We start from the raw sequence: 22,010 nt of genomic DNA on the forward strand, positions 1-22,010 counted from the left end.
GCTGCCCAGTTATCATGCCTTACTGGACAGTGTTCTCACCTGCGTGCGAGGTAACCCCGGCCGTACTTCTGCACCAGGATAGCGGCCTTCCGGATTCTCTGGTACTGGATCCTCTGCAGCCATCCTCGCACCGTCTTCTGGATCTTGATGCAGGCAGCCCGGAACTTGTCGGTACGAAGCTTCTCCAGATATGCCACCTGACCTGCGCGGAAGAAGATCTTGGTCTTCCCAAACTGGAACTTGTCCGGGTCCTGGTGGAAATGCAGAGGCATCAGTCAAGGTAATAAATGCTGTACTAAAATTCGCTCATTGGAATGAAATGTTGCCGTGCTCATCTATGTAATGAAAGTATCTTGTGTTTAACTGGTCTAAACCCTTTTGTTGCTCACTTCCATTACCATGAATATCTTCATGCAAAATGCAGGAAAACCATTGAAGGTAAAAAACTAACATCACTCCACTTTGGTCAACGGCCATATGGAGACACAACAGCCGTGGGGTAAAGGAACTGTGTGAGGAAGAAACTGTATAAGTGAGAATTTCAACAGGTCCGATACAGGGGCACATCTAAGGGGTGGCCAGGGGTCAATCAGTCGATTGTGGTGTCTCCAACTGGACTGGGAGATAAATGGGTAATGCTCGCGATTGGCAAAACGTACCAAGTATGACAAAATATTAGCCCACTGCCATCCTAATAAAATCATTAGGTCTATTCTGGCCACCACATTGCACAAGTCCTGGATACTCCGCAGGGCCAATGGCATTGTTACGAGTAACCAAACCTGCCATGTTTAAATTTCCACAAGATTACAGATATGTCTCTGACAGAAACAGAGTGGGCTTCTTCCCCCGATAATTGGACAAACTATCAGCCCACGCATCTGGGAGCTGGACTGGAGGAGGCCGGGTGGAACACAGCAGGATATGAACCTTGATCTGGGTTTCCAGAAAGTTTCTGCAGATGGCTTTTTTGTCATTGCTGGCCAGGTCCTTCTTCTTCATCAGAACCCGGTATCTGTTGAAGAAATCCAGGTAGGTCCACCTAAAACCCAACAAGACAAGAGTCAGAACACTGTTTAGCTTTTATATAACTCACAGTAAAAGGGGAAACCGGTTCTTACATAATCAGCACACACACATAAACATGCTGAGGTTCTTTTGGGGTCAGCATAGACTCTCACAAGATCATCAGCTGCTACATCAGTTACAAAACAGAGGATCATCTGCAGGCTAGTTTACAGCAAATGTTTGCTCTCTGAAATGACTCTCTACCTTTGCTCCCCTAAGGGAACACTGCTCAACACTGGGATCACAATTTCATTCTACAGGCTGAGAGGCGAAGACTAGCACATCCACAGTCAGTGGACCTCGAATCCACCATGGCGCTAGGTGTTCCTCACAAGCATCACATTCCTCCTGATTGGTCGGGTCCACCTGAGGGTCCCCAGACGGTCCGTGTTTTTGCTCCCTCTCACATTTTGTAGTGAGCTAGGAAGGAGCAAAAACGTGGACTGTATCGGGGTCCCTGAGGACCGGGTTAGGATACACTGACCTACAGGACTGTGTTATCAATAATAAGCATACAGCAGAAGTGCAGTGATAGGGGTGGAGGGTAGAATCAGTGACAGCAGGGTTAGGCTCCTCAGGGCCTCTCTACCTGGAGGGGTATCCAGCTGCACTGATGCGGATGGTCTCCAACACGCCGCATGCTCGCAACTGCTGCACAGCTCTCTTGGAGTCAAACCTGCATCACAGAGGATTCTCTGGGTAAAGCCTGCCTGTCACGATCTGCATGCACATCTGTGTATGCGCACACATTCACAGCGCGAAACGAACGCTTCGCTCTCAGTCACTGCACAAAATTTAGGCGCACCACTGAAATCGATATGCAGCTCAACACATTCACACAACTATCAGTCTTAACTGTAGGTCTATTACTGAAAAATGCTTTGGTAGTAAATGCAGGATTTACAGAAATAACAATGTGATGTTTTATTTTAAAGGAAAAAGTCACAGAGAGTTTAGTGCTTTAATAGAATAAATTATTAATTTGCTTTGTTAAACATAAACACCAAAGTTTGTTTCATTGTCAAGTGAGACCGGGGACACATGCCGATGAGATCTTGCACACCATCCTCTCCACTCTAACCACTTTCTATCTCACTCACACACCCCCAGTAGTGTTAAGTTTTGATTCTGATTCTGCTCATCAAATCCGGTTCTTACTTAGTTTTGGTTATGTTTTTAATACATAAAAAAATGCCAGAAAGTTTCAATCAAACCACTGCATTTATTCTCTTTAAAGAGTTCAACTTCAACTTCTACAGCAATTACTTGAAGATGATATCTTTTCCAATTATTGACAAAATAAGGTTAACAACCACACTGATAATCTTGGATTTCAGTTTGCTACTGATGTCAGTAATATTTTAACAGTTATGTTTAACCTGCCTAAACTGAATGGTACCCAGACCTGGTTTTAATAATCAGTAAACCAGGTTTTTATCCATATTGCAGCTTAATACCAGGAGGCACATAAAGCTAAATTAATTAAACAATGGCTGAATTAATATTAACATACTTTTCCTCCTCAGCCGTCCATTTAAAAACATGTAATACCTGTTTAAACCACGGTTATTACACACCTGGCTTATATGTCTGTACAGACTGGGCTTTGGGTTTAGCAGCAGGCAGCTGCCAGTCTAAAGAACGGCTTATAGTCTTAGCAACAGAGTATTTTTGACTAATAAACAGCGACGCTATTCCAGTGTTTTGAAATCCCCCAGGATACAGTTTTGCCAGAAGGAAATACTGCTAATACACAGCCCAAGCCTAGACAGTACTTCTGCTAATAAATGTATTTTCATGAAAATAATTTCAATTACAAACGTAAATCGACTTGCGGTGCATTAACCATTATAATTGACTAAAAATGTGCTAGTAGAAATGATTGAATTCTGGGTTCTTAAAAAATTAGCAGTTTCTAATTTGGAACCGAACCTCAATACCAAACCTTACACACCAATCTTTGGTCCCTTCTGGTGTTTCACGTGTTTTTTTTTTTATAAAAACAACAACAACAACAACAACAACAACAACAAATGGCAAGTCGCCTTGGTATCGCAATCTCCAAAAATGGTCGCAAAATGCAATTAAATGGTCGCAGTCTGGAACCCTGCCATTTCTGGACATGCTAAACACCAAACAAAACGTATGACGTCGTTAAACAACTGCAGGACAGATAGGAAACATGATGAATTAACCTCAGTGCTACTACAAGTACCATTTAATATGTGCTTGTGTATTGGCGGAGCAGAAACCATATTGTCTGATATTCATATTACTCTCAACATCGTGAAAACACTCCTCCTTACCTCATCTTCCTCTGCAGCAATGAGCACAGTTGTCTGGTTTCCCAGAGTCGCAGAGGCCCACCCCCTAAACCTACCGCCTGATATAGGACGAGTCACAGTTGACAAGAGTCAATTTCCAGCCCATAAACTGGTTCTTCTGGTGAGGAATGAGGGAATGATGCTCAAATTATGGAATCAACCCCAGCCCCCTCACTATCGCTAAAACTCCCCTCATCCTGTGGTCCTAATAAATGTAATAAGCTGCTCGACTGTGTGGTGATATTTCTTTCCCTGGACTGAAGTGGCTCATTGTTTGCAGTCATGTGGGAGAATCCAAGTCAGCACTGGCCTCCAGGGAATTTGCTTAAGAACATTCAATCAGTTTAGTGTGTCCTTTAGATGAGAGGACAGCTTTGTGGAGCTTCCCAGTAAACACACACTTACGAGAAGGACTCCTTGTAGTCGTTGGGTTTAATACAGCGGACGTAGTGAGGCGTCGTGGCGTTCAGGGTTTCCATCAGCAGATGCAAGGAACTGCGGAACTGGTGCAACAGACGCAGAAGAGGTTGAGTGCTGAGGGACAGCAAATGTGCATGCAACTACCAAGATGGGGAATCACGGGGGAATTTGGGACAGCGTCCACAAGAACATCCTCACCTGATAGCTCACAGTCTTCCTGTGCTCCTTGTTGGAGGCTTTGGGGACGGGCTTGGCAGGCCGAACGCTGATCTTCTGGCCTTTTGTGGTTGTGGTAGTGAGGGAGGTAGGAGAGCCAGCACTGTCCTTGAGCTCCTGGAAGAGGTCTGCCACTAGCTGGAACTGAGATTGCAGAAGAATGTGAAATTCATACCCCAGCTCCACCATCCTGCCAATGGAGTGTTGGCTTCATAGGAGACCACTGTGGGCTAAGTGATCCAACTCCAAAGGGTATTAACATATCAGTAATATATATGCAGAAGGGGAAAAAAGTGGGCATGATCCTCTCCTCAGGAATTAAAGGTAAACACCAGCTTACTTATAAGAGGCAGGCTGGCTGGACACCCTGCAGAGGGCCTGAGTTTATACCAGAGAGAAGGAATCTCTATTCTCTGTCTTTATCAGGAAACAACTCAGCACTTCCTGGCATGTCCCTTGGTTACAGCCTGTTGATAATGGTGAAGTTTGACCATGCAGTGAAGGTCTTTATCGGTCTTTTCAGGACCCTACGTAGTTTGCCAAGATACAAGCAGCGCTGGCTCCACCTCTGACTCTGGGTAGATGAATCTGATCTCCTTTGGTACCCTCTGACCTTGTTTGTATATCTGTAGCCAGTGTTGGAAAGTCACTCACAAAAGTAATCCATTACAGACAGAAGTGAAAAGTTCAGGTCCAGAAAGTACAAATCCAGACCAAGGTTTTGTTTCAATCAACCATTTCAGTATACAGAGTTACAGTCACCGAGTACTCAACTGATCGGTTGAAACAAAACCTTGGTCTGGATTTGTACTTTCTGGACCTGAACTTTCCATCTTTGTCTTTAATGGATTACTTTTGTGAGTAAATTCCCCAACACTGTCTGTAGCTAAAATCTCTGGGAAACACAGGATTTAAAGTGACTAACCGTCTAACAGCTTATAATGATCATGTAGCATTTTCTACTTTTCCATCCCAGAAACAGAACCTGCTCTTATTTTGTATTATATTTTAGTGGCATTTTATAAGATGTAGAGCTTTGGTTTACATCCTAGTGCAACCATTTCTAAGAGACTTCTTTGTAAAATATATGTTGAAGAGTGCTGCTCACATTCCACACTCATGAATACGGATCCATGTGGTTAATTACATATTCTATTCCTAATCAGGGGAAATATTACCAGTATGTTACAGAATGTCTGGTGGACTGTGATACAGAGATGGTGATGAGATGTGGGGCCAGCAAATATCCCCATCAATGACAGGCACATTTCTGCTAAATCCTGCATCTTGGGCTCCACCCTGTTTTTCACATCTCCATGCCAACTCCTTGTTTTCTAATTGCCTGGGTAGCTAAAATGTGAAGCATGTGAACTATTTGCTTAAGTGACTTTCCAGTAATGTTTTGAGTCTGACTGGAGACTGTGTATACTTGACAAGGACATTTGTCTGTTGGAAAATCAAAACTGCAACCCTCCTATAACAAAATTTATCTTCCACATCCAGTAGCAGGCTTTGTCTACAACCCTTTCTCAGTCATCACAATGAGACACAATTATTCTGTCAAAAGATAATATATAACAATAAACATCTTTCCCAAAACACGGCAATGCTGTAATGATATCAACACTAGTTAATAAGAAACATTTACAAGATACTTCAGATTACCTTTTTGAGTAGTATTCAAGTACGAGGTCAATTTTCCATAAAAGTAAAGTTGGAATCGGATACTGACTTGTCACCCCAATTCCTATTTTTACTTCTCCTAGGTCAATTATGAATGGCTGTGTGGCTTGAAGGATGAGCAATTAGTGGATGAAAGAGTTTGGGAGCTGGAGGTGATGCCTTATGGGTACTTCTGCTAGAGTCATTGTTTGTTTTTTGTTTCTATAGCTTGTGATGAATGTGTGCTATTGTGTGAATGATCCCTTAGTCCTGACAATTCAGCAGGAAGACGGCATTACTCTCACCTTGCTAGCCTTTAGGATGTTGATCTGTTCTTCATAGACCGTATCCCGGTTCTTCTCCAAGAACCCTTCACACTGGTACTCCACCTACAGGAACAAAATGGAAGTAGACTACAGTTGACGTCCTCCTAAATATATTGACCCAAACATGTCAAAGTACACAGTACAATGTTTATCAGTCCAGCCCACCTTATCAGCAAAGTGGATCACAATAAATGAGGTGTTGGACATCCTGGGCTTCTGAAAATGGTTACTGCTTAAATGGCGGTCATAAAGTTTCTGGGCCCAGTTTTGATCTGTTCCTTTTGGTACCTGAAGGAAGCAGAACATGAAAATGCACAAAAACGTTTGTAGGTTACCTGTGGAAGGAATCACAGTTGTTTGACATTCCTTTAAGTTATCTAACTGGACTCATTAGGAGTCATCAGATTAAGTGCTATGACAAAACAAAAATTGGCTGTGTACTCAGGGCACCCAGAATCAAATCAAAAGATCAGGACTTGTCATGAATGAAGGTAGCTGAATGTATACAGACTCAGCATGCTTCAAGTTCACTCAGTGAGCTCAATGCCTGTCATTCAGTTCAGCCAGTGGCTTTACTCAAGCTGGACAATGCTACCTCCTTGGAATAACACCCATACCTTGCACTCTTCGTCCAGTAGGTCCAGAATCCCCAATTTGGCCTCAATGAGGTCGATGCAAGGCTGGTTATCATAGAAGTCAATGAGGGTCCATGGAATCTGCTCCTTCATGTACTCCTCCTGCTCCAGTTTGAACACGTGCTGGAGGGAAGAGGTGCATGTTGAGTACTGAACACTGCTCTCTGTGCATTTGTTCAATTAACTGGCCTTGATTAGCCCAGAGTTACTCTACTAAATTATACAGGACATACTTTTCAGAGAGGTAGAATGGGGGGGGGGGGGCATATTCACATCTGGGAAGGACCCAGTCAAACCTGTCCCATATAGAAATATACTGGTTCCTGATGTCAACTAACCGAGTTGAACTGCTGCTGTAGCTTCTCATTGGCGTAGTTGATGCAAAACTGCTCAAAGCTGTTCTGCTCAAAAGTTTCAAACCTGTGGAAATGGGATGAAGCGAGAAAGCAAGACCAGATGGTTACAACGGGACGCAAGGTAGCTCTTCTGGTATCCCAGCTAACAATCACTTGCCTACATGCAGTATATTTATATTAATCGTTGTAGGGCCCCCAAAACTAGTCAGTGGGCGACATTTTCACAAAAGCCCACGCCCCACAACCAATCAGCGTGGCTCACCCGTAGATGTCCAGGACACCAATGAAAGAGTGCTGCTTGCTAATGGTGTATAGGGCCTTGTTAACGTGCTGTACGATCCAGTCAAACAAATTGGCATAGATATGTTTAGCCAGAGCATTGCGGGCATTCAGCGCATTGGCACGTGGCATGCTCTTCACATATGTCTCTGAGGTCGTCACCAGCTTCCTGTGACACAGCCAGTGCTCCATCTGGTCCTGCTCCACTCCCAGTAGTCGGCTGCAGTGCTGCAAATGAGGGTCGTCCTTCTACAGATACGGGGACAGGCCGGCGAAAGCATGTTGGTTTTAAGGCTATGACAACCAAAGGTACAGAATGGCTAAAGGCAGGGTTGGGGCCATTCCGGAGTGTATTCATCAATTCCAATCCAAATCAGGAAATGGAACTGGAGTTGGAATTTACATCTCCTTTAGGATTCAAATTCAATTCCAATTCTGTTCCTCAGAGTTTTCTTTTCACAATCCCAACTGCAGTTCCTTTTCCCAATTTGGATTGGAATTGATGAATGCATTCCGGAATGGCCCCAACCCTAGCTGACAGTACGACTCGCGATGACCCAGAGACTCACAGAGATGTGACAGGACTCTGCATCCCTCAAAGACTGGATCTCTACATTCCCCAGGTGCAGGATGGCAGCAATGACTTTGTAAATGTTCATCTGGTCACTCTCCTTTACCCCTGCGTGCAAGCACACACACCGCCGATTAGCAGAAACCAGGATGTCCACATTACTCAGTGAAACACGACATGATAAGGATCACGACATATGGCTAGCTGGACAGCTTTCTGTAGCGCGTTACCGTACACGTCTGAAATAATACACTACGCAGAATGCTCTGCTGTATCCGTGAATGAACAGAGCAGTAAGAACAGAATGGGATGTATGCCTAAACAGACCCAATCTCCGGGGTTGCCAACTTTGGTCAGCTGGCTGGCGTGAGATTTTCAATTCGAAACATGTCTGCACATACATACATGTAACTGGGTATGCATGTAAGAGTTTTATCATCTTATAAATAGTCTGTAGGGTTTGCAAACTACCCCATATGCTTCTGATGTAGCTAATTTTAGATTTATAACAGAATAATATAGATTTGCTGTAAGATTTGTTCGGTGAGCATGAGAGTCTGAAAGCATGAGTGTCACGCCAGATGCGTGAGAGTTGGCAGCCCTGAACCTGACTGTGCAGAGGAATAGCCAAACACAGACTTCTTTGTGCTCCACTGGGGAGACCAGTGTAACCGTTACCCGCGCCTTTCGTCTCTCGGGAGCTGGTGCGTACCCAGCAGTGAGAAGGCCTTCTTGGTCTTCCGAAAGTCATCTGCATCATTCACTCCTTCGATGAAGATGCTCTCACCCATGGAGGCATATATAAAGTCCTCGGCACTAGCTTGGGGAGGGGGGACAAGAAGGAAAGAAGAATGAGATCAACAGGTGCCTCCTTCACCTCCAGTCAGAAGAGCATGGAAAACGTCAAACTGTTGTGCCTATTAAAATATAAAGTTTAGAACATAGAACAACACACTGACAGATTCAATGCTCTCCGTTTTGATCTTCAAGAACTGATGAGCAATTTATCTTTAGAAATTTTTTTAATTTCTGTCTTAGAAATATTTTTACTGCTGTGCAATGAGGTTACTGCTGGATACAGTGAAAGAAAAGTGGAGATTTAGATTCACTCGCAAACTAAAAATGCTGACACATGCATCTTAAAAATATTTTTTCATAATCAAGGCCCCGGGATTGTTTATGAATACTTTGTAATGGGCATGACATTGTAAGGAAAAGCTTCAAATCTATGAACCAAAAGCTGTCAGTAGTACATGGCTTAAACCATTTTACTCATTATTCATGTCTAAACATAGCTGACAATCAGCAAATATTAATCTCATCTGAAACTTTCCAATTAGTGCATCTTAACATTTTAGGTTAAAGAGCAGCTTTTCTGCTTCCTAGGCATTCTGAAGTTCTCTCCAAAAGCTGACTTTAGATCATTTATGTGAAGCATTTGAAGTGAACAGCACTTCAAATGCTGCTCAGAGTCCCAGCACCAACATGGCAGTGCCCAGTGTGGGAAAACGAATGTGTCAGTTTGCTGAGCTGAGACTTACTGAGGGCTAGATCTTTGAACTCTGGGAGGTTTGCAAAAGAACACAGCTGGTAGAAGATGTGGTAGTTCCTCTCATCTTCAGCCTACAAAACAAAGACTGATCACCACACAGAAAAAAGAATAGGGTTCACGCTGGCTTTGGGGAAAAAAAGGATGCTGTGTGTGTGTGTGTTTGTGTGTGTGTGTTGTACATTCTCAGGTTTATGTTCCATGAGCCGGTGATTAAATGAACAGCTGCCCTAAAACATTAACCTCCTATTTGTAAGAACATTGAGTCTGCTCTCAGCTTCACAGTCAACCCATGATCCATTGTACCCAAGTAACATGAGCCCTCAGCACACACCTATAGTCCCTGACACCAGATACCTGCACAATCTCACCTGAAACACCACTCTAGACTTCTCCAGAAGGTAAGTCCGCATGTTGGCGCCGATGATGTGGTACTGTTGGTTAAAGCCAATCTGGATATATTTGCCAAAGCGGCTGCTGTTGTCGTTGCGTGTGGTCTTGGCATTCCCAATAGCCTGGGTTTTTAAGCAGGAAGTGTGGGAAGAGAAGATCGTCAGTGAGTGACTTTTGGTGAGGTGAGAAAAGTAAGAGTTAGTTCCTGGATGGCACTTGGTGAGAGGGTTTCCCAGAATGCACCTTGCTATTTCAGACAACTGCAAATAAATCATTGTGTACCATTAACCTAAATTAGAAGGCTACAGAATTAACACACACAGGGGGTCAGAGTTCAATCCCTTTATCAATGTTTGCTCATGGGCCAAGTTCTGTTTTAACACTGATCACAACCCTCTACAGTTGGCAAGGTTCCTGTCAAAGATCCTCACCTCCATGATGGGGCTGGAAGCCAAAACCTTCTCCTCCACATTTGTATCACTGGCTGAGCCTCCGACGGTAGCAAAGTAGCGCATGGCATACTTAGCGGAGACAGTCTTGCCTGCTCCTGACTCCCCACTCACAATGATGGACTGGTTCCTCTCATCTCTGCGCAAAATGGGACAACGGGTCATGGCTCCAACAACCTTGTGCACGTGAGGTCTACTGGATTATTGTTTGCTGCAGTCATGGACATTAATTTTCTTATTAAGAGGGAATTCCAGACAAATTATCCATCGGGACATCGTGTAGATTCCACAGCATCACCGACAAAAACATTTTTGCATCGACTACTTAATTCAGAAGAAAAATGACACTCCCTTTAAGCCAAATTTATGACTAATGTAACGCACATGCTTCAAGGCTGTGTGCTACGCTGACACCTTTACAACATGACTGACAAAGAGATTACAAAGCAGAACAGAACTCAGATGACCACCACAGGAATATTCCAGCTGTACACAGAAAAAAAAGCTGACATTTAAGAGAGGTGGGGAGAGGCAGCAGCAGCAAGTAACCAAAGGCACAGAAAAGTGTCTATGCAGTATGAAGGGCCATACAGGTTTGGAGGCCTGGAATTTTATCTAAGCGGGGGGCAAAACAGCAGTGAGACAGAAGGCTAGCTGTAGCATGCACCAACGAGTTCCTTCCTATACACTGTACAGCTCAATGTAGGCCGCAGGCTTTGGTTACCTGGCCATTTGTTTGTAGGCCTCCTCAGCCACAGCAAAGATGTGTGGGTCCATGTCCCCCATGTTCTGGCCACAGTATGCATTGATGACTTCCTCCCCGTAGATCGGCAGCTGCTCGTAAGGGTTGATGGCCACCAACACAATTCCTGTGCAGATGTGAGGAGAACGGCAAGTCACACAGAGGCCCTCACTGTAATGGAAGGCACAGATCCCCCTGTACCGGCCTGCACTCGTGTTAAATGGGGTCAGGTCACTGTGTACACAAAGGACACCACTGGCATGCACTGCTTTGTCAGAGGCTTGGAACTGAAAAGGGGTCTAACAAAGTCCATGGTACAGTGGACAATGAATCACAAGTACAAATACAGTGACTTTATCTGACCTGCGTGTGGCTAATTAACTAAATCATACTGACAGTTTTCACCTGACCTATGATTCGTAATGTGTAAAGGTTTTAAAAACAGCTTCTGGTTTCCAGTTGCACAAATTGGCCAAACACAACTAACTGGTTTTGCTACCCCAGTATCTCTCCCCCAGTAACACAACACTACCCTTATCTGCCTAAGTTGAACCCACAGCTGCAACATTTTCATGTAGATTTCTCATTTTCCTAAAACATGAAATGAGCATACTCTCTACAGAGGGATTATGGGTCACCGCTGTGGAAGCAGGCCTTCTGAACATACTGTAGACACACCGTGGGTGGCTTCAGCATCTGACTGACCGACTGTCACACACGTCACTGGTGACTAACCAGTTATGGAGAAGGGCATGAGCCGAAGACCACAGACTACATGCAATGTGGGAGGTCTTCCCCACGTCAGGAGCACAGAGATCTGAAACACCCCGGTGGGTTACTGCCCCAGCCCTGACGGGGGCCCTGCGCAGACTCACCGCAGTACGTGTAGATGTGGCTGGACTCCAGAAAACGCAGCCGTAGGTTGTGCAGCACGGCTGGCTCGTGCAGGTAGCTGAGCGCCGTGAGGTCATTCTCCCCCACCAGGATGTCAGGGTTGCGGAGAAAGGGCAGGGCATTGCTCTTGGGGCCCACGGGATAATCCAGTGTCTGGGACAAGAGACCAGCGGGGTGGGTTAGGGATGCAATGCTGATACACATATATATGCACATCACTGTACACCTTGGCATCCAGCCATTTACCCATGACCCCTCAAGGACCCAGTGGAGATATGACTATTCTGCCAAGGGGGGGGGGGAACTCAAACCAACGACCTAACGATCACAGGTACAGAGCCACATACCTGCCCCAATAATAAATTAAGAATTTCCAGGTTTTTAATAGATCTTCAACAGGGAGTGCAAGGCAACAGTGCTTCTGGTTCCATGGCACAAAGACACAGAGCATGTAGTTACCGATTCATCCTCAAGCTTGAGGTGCAGGATGGGATCCCCTTCCTTGTAGTCTCGTGTAATTTCTGCAGACTTCCATACCTCCTCTGCGTCGGGGATCCAAACCCTCGTGTACTGAAACACAGATACACCATCAGCTGACAGGACAAGACAGGGTGACGGCAGCAAAGCCGGGCAAAGTCTTAGCAGCCGGCTTTGTTATCTGACTTCCTATTTATCAACATGATAAACCAGCCAGGTGAGGGGAACCAGCCAAAGAAACGGACCTTCACTTCCCCTATGTGAGATGATGATCACCTTCCACACGTTGGATCATGGACTTACTCCTATCATTACTCAATATCAAATACTAGGAAGCAAAACCATAACTTTGGTTTGAACTTTGAGGGAGGTTGAGTTCTCCACCCATATAGGGGGAGATGTGATTGTTTGGGTGGGGGGGTGTATTAGCCGGTTTTGATTACTGGGGGAGTTACAAGCCCCCACCCCCCGTACTTCACGACTATGCTAGGAATTAATTTCTAGGTTTGTAGGCTGGTCCTGATGGAAACTGGGCCACATGTATACATGCAGGTATAAAAATCGAAATGGCTTTACACACTCAATCATGACCGGTGACTTTTTCGATACCCTCTGCATTCCCTTGCCGCCTCTCTACCTACTTCAAAGTCCATGGCTGGCTGAAACATTCCTTTCACAACAAGTTGAACCTTAACGAAAATAAATGGACAAGCTGAAATGCAAAAAGTTCATTGGACCTTAAGGATGGGTCACATACTCAGTTTCCAAAAATGGACACAAGAGGCCACTGTTTATTCTGTTTTTATTTTCATTAGTTTAGAGCAGGGGTGGCAAAACAATTATACGGGCGTTAACGCAATTTAATGCAGTACACCTAACCTAGCAAACATGATAGCCTAACCTAACCTACCAAACATGATAGCCTAACCTAACCTACCAAACATGATAGCCTAACCTAACCTACCAAACATGATAGCCTAACCTAACCTACCAAACATGATAGCCTAACCTAACCTACCAAACATGATAGCCTAACCTAACCTACCAAACATGATAGCCTAACCTAACCTACCAAACATGATAGCCTAACAACATGATAGCCTAACCTAACCTACCAAACATGATAGCCTAACCTAACCTACCAAACATGATAGCCTAACAACATGATAGCCTAACCTAACCTACCAAACATGATAGCCTAACAACATGATAGCCTAACCTAACCTACCAAACATGATAGCCTAACCTAACCTACCAAACATGATAGCCTAACCTAACCTACCAAACATGATAGCCTAACCTAACTTACCTTAAACATGTTTGGAACACTTACATTAGCCTACAGTTGAGCAAAATCATTAACACAAAGTCAATTTTATAATAAAGTGTTGAATATCTCATGTGCTTTACCTGAATAATCTACTTAAAGTGAAAAAAGAGAATCCTATCCGCAAAGGGCCCGTGTGTGTGCAGGTTTTTGGGATAACCTGTAGGTCAGCTGTTCCAATCCAGGTGTGAGGATTCTTCAGCCAATCAGTTCTCTAATTAGTAATCTAATTAGGGAATTTCAGCGAAAACCCACATACACACCGGCCCTTTTTTCGGATAAGATTGGCCACCCCTGGTTTAGAGTCTAAAGTTTAGACTCTGAACTTTAGACAGTTCATTATATATTAGATCAGCATGTAAAGATCAGGGGTGGAAAGTTCAGATCCAGAAAGTACCGATCCAGACCAGAATTTCGTTTCAACCAGCCAGTTGAGTACTGTGACTGTGACTCTATACTGCAGTGGCTGGTTGAAACAGAATCTTGGTCTGGAGGCATACTTTCTGAAACTGAATTTTCCAGATTAGCAAGGTGGTTTGTGCTCAAACGTAACCCTGGAAACCAAGGAGAGGGTCCACTAATGGTGTATCAGAAATTAGTGAGAAGGCACTACTGCCCCCTCCGCCCCCAACAGTCATGGACTGACTGACTTCCATCGGAGGGTACACATTATTACATTACATTACATTACATTTACAGCATTTGGCAGATGCCCTTAGCCAGAGCGACTTACATAAGTGCTTTAAGACTCCACAATGAATTTTTCCCGATACTAGCTCAATAAAACCAAGGCTATGAATACCATCGATCCAATACTCTGTTGAAAAAGTGTTTTTTTTTTTTTTTATTAATTTGAGGGCACTGCACTGTTAGGTACCCTTGTAAACCCAGGTCTGTCAATGTGCTGTACTGTGGTACTGAGGTCTGTGGCCGATAGTCAGTATCACGACAGTCTGCTGAGCAGGCAGCCAGACTACAAACAGAATGTATTTTACTAAGGACAGCTGGCAGGTGAAGCAGGACAATACTGGGATTCAGAAACTGTAGCTGTAGTACTATTTTACATACAAAGATGTTTTTCAGACAGAACTGTAATAGAACATCATATTCAGTTACATTGCTGTTTTATGCACTGAGCAGCACAGACATCTGTAGTATTTCAAGATCTTCCCTCTGGGGGCTACTGGGGGGTGTTACATCAGTGCATGAAGAAGGACTTTCTCTGAAGAAGTCTTTTTGGGTCTAATGTTCTACACTATTTCTACACCACCACACTCAGAAGACACCCTCCACACACCTTGTTCCTCGCGAATGCTACACCTATATTGGTGGAATCCCTTTAAGACCCGTCATGACTGTCTAGATCAGGGGTCACCAACATGGTGCCCGTGGGCACCAAGATGCCCCCAAGGGTCACATGAGTCGCCCGCGGACCTGTTCTAAAAATATGTGAGCTCACCAGTGAGCAGCGTCTAAAATTTAAATTTCATCCTGTTGCTATTCCTCTTTAATCACATGTGCATTCACGTAGATTTGAAATCGACAATATCTAAAAAATAAAAAAACATGTTTATTACACATGAAGTTTAGATAAGTTTAGGAGGGTATTTCAAACTGGTAACCCTTCGTATGGCTCAATACCCGTGAAGTAGTTCTCAGGTTCAAAAAGGTCTAGATACTTTAGAGCACATGACCCAAACCACTGCTCTCCACTTCAGACTGCTGACACGTGGTGAACGTCGGGCTCAGGTGAGCAGGAGAAAGAGAAGCAGAATCACAAACTCAGATGGCACCACGGTTATTTCAAATACATAACCCCATCATAACCTGAGGAGTGTATGTCCCGATAAACCAATGCAAGGCAAAACAATTACACGGCATTAATGCAATTTAATGCAGTACACCTAACCTACCAAACATGATAGCCTAACCCAGGGTTCTTCAACTCAGGCCCTCGATTCCAAATCCAGGCCGTGTTTTCAGTTCTCCCAGGTAGTTGTTTAATAATGACTGATTCTGATTGGTCAGAGGCTTCACACCTGACTGACAGGTAAAGAAAGGCTGGAAAACCAGCAGGGCTCGGACCTCGAGTTGAATAACCCTGGCCTGGCCTAACCTACCTTAAACATGTTTGGAACATTTACATTAAACTACAGTTGGACAAAATCATTAACACAAAGCCAATTTTATAATAAAGTGTTGAATATCTCATGTGCTTTACTGAATAATCTACTTAAACTGAAAAAAGAGAATGGATTTGGAATACCCATCACAAAGCTGAGGAATGGAAAACAGGAAGGTACATATGTACCATGATCCTTTGTGACCCAGCCGTTTATAGAGCATACAGGATAGTGTAATAGTGTAATGTGGATTTTATGGTTATGCATATTATGGTGGGCAATAATGAAGGCGATCCGTAGCATCTGCATTGTCAGGAAAACAAGTCTCCTATTACCACAACGATAAAAGAATAGGAAAATAAATATTCTGCATATGAAAAGGCCTGAAAAGTGTGATGTCTTACATGGTGGAAAACGTGTTTCCCAGGATGATGGAAGCCATCTTGGTGCTACACTCCAGGAGGATGAGACAAAGGCTTGTGGGAAATGTGATTAGCCTAGAGCGAAACTGCAGAACTTGTAGAGAGACCGGTGGGGACCGGTTCCAAGAGTCATCGCCCCTGGGTTAATCATCAACCGGGGGACAGCATTAGCACACGTGCACAGAGCCGGTGGCTGGTCTCGTTTGCGTAGCACATACATGCTTTTACGATGTGTACCAGCAGGCCCCGTTGCACCTTGACCGTAGAGGCCTGCCCAGCTTCACGCCGTTCCATGCAGCCACACTGCTTTGCACCCACAAATGATGCATGAATGCGGACATGCTATCTGCAACCTTCAGTGGCAAAAAATAGCACAATGCAAAAGGAACGAAACTGGTTTGTTTGAAAGTTTAAAGAGCTGTGATCCATGCTTTCCACAACCCCTCCCTCACACCACGGCGATGGCAGCACACAAGGAATGTGCGTGTGGCAGGTGGGGCAGGCTGGCGGGCGGCAGGGGTGGGGCGGGCGGTGTCCCTTCATGACCAGCACGCCACAGAAGGCACCCACCCTCCATTAAAACTAGGGATGGGCCAATCCACAGTTTCAGTTCCGATCCGATTCTGATACAGATACTGAACTGCCGATACCAATACAGATTCCGATACAAGAGCACTTTTTAGTTTAATATTATCAGTAGAGGTGCATCGATCCCACTTTTTCAGTGCCGATACGATCCCGATACTTGAACAGAGGGTATCAGCCAATATGAATACCGGTCTGATACCAGAGATCTTTATTTTAAAATTAGTAAATACAGATGATAAAAAGGTATGCCAAAAAAGCATTGTTGATTAGACTCCTAGAAACACTTTCCGTTCCACCTCGTTTGTACGTCGTTTTAAGCTTTTTTGAGGCATTTTGCAGTTCAATTAGAATATCTTCCAAGTGAGGATACACAAGTAGCAAATGCTTAAAATATCCAAATATTTCTATCCCGCTGGCAACAGCATCACTTGTACTTCATTACGATAGCAGCCCCTCCTGCACCACAAGCTACAGCGAGTGTGCAAAACAGCCCAAGCTAGCAACTCCCAAATCAGCCACTGCTTTATTCAGATCACTAGTGTTGTCTGGCACAATGACATGCACTTTTAGTTGGATTTTCTACTAAACGCTACTTCCACCTCTCAAAACATTTACAAAAACTGGAAATCACTGTGCTACCAGTTTCCGTTCCAAGTGTGAAATACCTCCAGATTGCAGACATGTTTGTTAAGCTTGCTTTGCAAGCATGCAAGTCACATTTGCTGTCATTGCCCTCTTACCTGAAGTACTTACACTCCTCCTACTGCAAAGGGTATGCAAATGTCATAGCAGGCAGAAGTCACTGCACTCACACCCTCTAAGTGGCTAAAAACTGAGCAGCAGCGTTAGCGTTCGGCTTGAATGATGCTAGAACATATCTAAGATGGAAAACAACTGTCCTGTGATTGATCATAGAAATTGATTTAAGAGGACTGTTGAGAACTAAATAAGTAAGCATCGGACGTGGATGGGTCACTTATGGTCGACGCCCGATCTGTATGACAGATATGGATCGGTGCCGATACCGATAATGAATATCGCATCGATGCACCTCTAAAACAAAAATATTCTACTGAATGGTGCATCCTGCACCTATCAGTCGTGCAAAGCCACCAAAAGTGGGTGGGCCAAAGGTCACTGCTTTCCAGCTGGGTTCAGCAGTGACGTAGACCATCTCCTTATGCAGAGAGATGTGCATGGTTAGAAAAGGTAAATGTACCTTTTAGTCTAACTTAAGATACAGAAATGGACTCAGTAGGGGTACATTAACACTGGTTGTACTGTGGGGAACAAAACTGAACCAGGGCCGTACCCATTTTTTGACAGTGTGGAGATATGAGGCAACACTGGGTGGGGTAATGGCTGGCCTTTCACAGGTATGACAGTCATAGACAGAGCTGGCTGTGGGGGTGTCAAACTGGAACCACAACCTGCGTCAGAATCCTTTTCAGCTCAGGACCAAGGGCCTGGAAATCGGCCAGCTAAATTGTCAGCACCGACCAGGAGAACATCAGGCCACCTTCACCTTCTTCAAACCCACTGGGTGTTGCTTTATGGGGATTTCCTGGGATGTAAATTAGCACTCCTGTGTAGAAGAGAAATGCTGCGAGATTCCGTATTTATCAGTATGCACAGCTGATGACCAGCAGAGGGGCAATGTTCACGCTTTACAAGGAACAAGGTTAAGAAAGCACTGGAATGAGCCCTTATGTGAACCAGAAAAGACCCTCACATGCGCAGTAGAAGAAAATGGTGCAAAATACACACACCACGAAGCAGACAGAAGGTGCTGACAGATATATCCAACAGTTTCTCCATTGCCCTTTTAAAGCAGGCATTCACTTGACAGCACCTTCACACAGACTTTTCCTTGACTAATACCCAACTACACGGAACTAAAAAATACAGCAACAGACAACGGCTCCGCTAAGTGGCCCAGCTAGCGAACCTCAGACGCCTAGCGGGATCACAGCTGTATACCCCAGCCAGAATCAGTGTACATGAAGACAGGGACCCGGACCCCAAACACAAAGGGCAGACGCAGCCTGCCGTCACCACACAGCCTTGACGCACTTGATTTACAAACCTCCTGAGCAGGTCTGCAGTTTATGAAGTTCTCACACACGAAGGCTTTGCGTTTGCGCCGACACTACATGCAAATCACGGTCGTTTAGGCTGGCACATCGTTTGGCTTGTAAAACAGGACGTTCCCACCCATCACCAATCCAAAAGAAGGTCAGAGGTCATTAGCGGGTGTTTACAAAAGCAGGTGAGCATGCCACTGGTACACCTTGCTTTTGCCATTAGCAGTGACAGTCAGAGAGGGATAGTTCTGGTCCAGAAAGTAACAATCCAAACCAAGATTTTGTTTCAATCAACCAGTTGAGTACTCGGATTGTGACTCTTGATACTCAACTGGTTGAAATCTTGGTCTGGATTTTTACTTTCTGGACCAGAACTATCCAACCTCTGGTGACAGTGCCCCCCACCTTCCTCTTTTCATGCTTGAGATCTTCCTCCATGAGACCAGCATGCATGGGAAAGAACAAAGAGGCAGTTCAACGATCAATGCAGATAGCAACCATACTGCAGGCAAACATACACACAGAAAGCAGAGGAACATCTGGCTGCCAGAAGTTCCAAACTTCCTCCGGCATTAACGGCAGCGCAAACTCTGTGCGCTGGAAGCTTCATGGAATGGGCTTCCATGGCCGAGCAGCGATATGCAATCTTCACATCACCAAGCACAATGCCAAGCATCACATGCAGTGGTGCACAGCACACTGCCACTGGACTCTGGAGCAGTGGAAATGGGTTCTGTGGAGTGACGAATCATGCTTCTCAGTCTGACAGTCTGATGGACGAGACGGATGGGTTTACCTGTCGGACTTAATTGTGCTAACTGTAAAGTTTGTGTTTTTCAGACCCCTTAGTTCCAGTGAAGGGAACTCTTAATGCGTCCACATACCAAGGCTTTTTTGACAATTCTATGCTTCAATTTTGTTTGAAGAGTTTGCAGAAGGCCTTTCTCAGTTCCAGCATGGCTGTGCCCCAGTGCATAAAACAAGGTCCATAAAGACATGGTGAGTGCGTTTGATGTGGAAAAGCTTGACTGATCCACACAGAGCACTGACCTTAACCCCACTGAACACCTTTGGGATGAAATATAACGCAGACTGCGAGCCAGGCCTTCACATCCAACAGCAGTGCCTGACCTCTAGGGCTGGCGTGATTAATCAACATCAATATTTTAAATCGACGAGTACCACAGCGGCCCCAGTGCCTGAAGAGACACTGCTATTCTGGATGATGGACCACCACAGAAGGAAAAACCACTGTAACCACTGCACCAACGTTTGTTCTACCTACCACAATATCTCCCCATTCAGAAGATGTAGCTACAGAGAGACTTCAATTTATCGCTTCCATGATTTATCTAAACAGTCGCATGTAAGGAGCTCCTCTAACCGAATTTAATAAGCACAAGGATACGCCGAATTTATACAGATTACATTAGATTATACAGACAAGATCTCATTAATATTTTAGGCGTATTACTAATCTACTTACTGAACCGTGGGTGAATATAATGTCCGTATGGTGCTGAAAAGCCGGCGGCCATTATCTAAGCACTGCAATGACATACTGTACGGTCCGTTGCTGTGAAAATAAAATCAACTTAAATTAAGTTTTCTGGAGGAAAATTAATCGTTTAGGTTAACCGACCATTCGGTAAAATAGTCGAGAGATTAATCCATAGAAAAATAGTCCTTAGTGGCAGCCCTACTGACCTCACAAATGCTCTTCTGGACGAATGGGCAAAAATTCCCAGATACCCTCCATAAACTTGTGGACAGCCTTCCCAGAAGAGTGACAGCTGTTATAGCTGCAAAGGGGAGACCAATAGACACCAATACTGATGCCTATGGATTTAGAGTGGGATTTCATAAAAGTTCCTGTAGGCGTAATGGCCAGGTGTCCCAGTGCGTTTGTCCATATAATGAAGATGGATGCGCGGATGGGTGATTCTTTTGATTGAAGTGGGATGAGTTCATTTCCCCTGCAGCTGGAATGGTGGGTCAAGCTGCTCCAGAGCATGAAGCCCCAACCCCCAGCTCAGTGTGGGACGAGGAGAGGAATGAAGGTGCTCGTGTTACACGGCATGTGACTGGGGAGGCTCAGGACAAAAACCTTCAAAGCCGACGGGGTGAGATGTGCGAGCGGCGAATGAAGAGGACCGGTCTGGCTGGCTGAGGCCGGCTGCACACTGGCCGATCAGCTTTCACTGAGCGTCACACTGGGGCCCCACCCCCGGCTGTGTGTCTGAGCAGCTGGAGAGAGTCATCTCTCCGTCTCCACCTCTCCTCAAAAGAGGAGTGACTGCATTTCCGTTGGGAGCCAGACAATCACACTGTGCGAGAGTGGAGGCACACAGTCATGGCAAATTATGGATCTAAATATCTCCCAACCCAATCCTCAGAGACGCCCAGACAGTCCACATTTTTGCTCCCTCCCAGGTTTCAACACGCCCATACCAGGTATTTCAGTGTTCCTGATTGGCTGGGAGCTGGGAGGGAGCAAAAATGTGGACTGTCTGGGTGTCCCTGAGGATTTGGTTGGGAAACACTGATCTAAATAATACCCAATCAATGAAAAAGGCTTTTTAGGAATGAGTGTGTGGACACCTCTGGCTTCCCGCTGCCCCCCCCCCCCCCCCAACACCATGAAAACACTAAGCAGAAGATGGGTGGAGCCTGACATTCCAAGCTCCTGCCTGCAGGGTCCCACCTGTGGGCCGCCTCACTCCCCTGCGACCGTGACAGTTGTTTACCTCACCAACTCACAACCAACGGCACAAAGACGTGACACAGGTGTGACAAAGAGCACCTATTACATAAATAACGATTCCCATTTTCCCCACCCCCACTACGTCAGCCATTAAGAGCCACACATCCCGGGTCCTTAACAGAACATGCCTCCTGGTTCTACGGATCGCTACTTTCTCGGCTCTGAGTAACATGGCCAGTTTACTCTGATAAACTGAGCTCAGTCTTTTCTGCAGAGGCTATGTGGACATCTGCACCGTTACCAAACTGCTGGGGACGTCGACCCTTTTCAATCTCAAAGCTCACATTCCACGTTAACATTAAATGGTGCTACTTTACAAAGCTAATAAACCAAACAGCCTA

General features: G+C 45.0%; 1 protein-coding gene across 2 annotated transcripts in view; it reads right to left on the bottom strand.

Annotated features, from left to right (window-relative positions):
• The window catches only part of myo5b (myosin VB), a 47,760-nt gene that overhangs the window by 15,252 nt on the left and 10,498 nt on the right, over positions 1-22,010 (bottom strand). For both annotated transcript variants that reach the window (XM_072714275.1, XM_072714276.1), the window contains exons 2-19: positions 12,344-12,454; positions 11,866-12,037; positions 10,973-11,117; positions 10,231-10,387; positions 9,778-9,921; positions 9,399-9,480; positions 8,570-8,677; positions 7,856-7,965; positions 7,270-7,535; positions 6,990-7,071; positions 6,634-6,774; positions 6,182-6,304; positions 5,996-6,079; positions 4,011-4,172; positions 3,798-3,895; positions 1,658-1,744; positions 931-1,042; positions 40-251 (exon numbers count right to left, since the gene is read on the bottom strand). In XM_072714275.1, the coding sequence (XP_072570376.1) occupies positions 40-251; positions 931-1,042; positions 1,658-1,744; positions 3,798-3,895; positions 4,011-4,172; positions 5,996-6,079; positions 6,182-6,304; positions 6,634-6,774; positions 6,990-7,071; positions 7,270-7,535; positions 7,856-7,965; positions 8,570-8,677; positions 9,399-9,480; positions 9,778-9,921; positions 10,231-10,387; positions 10,973-11,117; positions 11,866-12,037; positions 12,344-12,454 (2,396 nt within the window). The remainder of the gene's footprint in view (positions 1-39; positions 252-930; positions 1,043-1,657; positions 1,745-3,797; positions 3,896-4,010; positions 4,173-5,995; positions 6,080-6,181; positions 6,305-6,633; positions 6,775-6,989; positions 7,072-7,269; positions 7,536-7,855; positions 7,966-8,569; positions 8,678-9,398; positions 9,481-9,777; positions 9,922-10,230; positions 10,388-10,972; positions 11,118-11,865; positions 12,038-12,343; positions 12,455-22,010) is intronic.

This window comes from Paramormyrops kingsleyae, chromosome 7 (assembly GCF_048594095.1).
Source record: "Paramormyrops kingsleyae isolate MSU_618 chromosome 7, PKINGS_0.4, whole genome shotgun sequence".
NCBI lineage: Eukaryota > Metazoa > Chordata > Actinopteri > Osteoglossiformes > Mormyridae > Paramormyrops > Paramormyrops kingsleyae.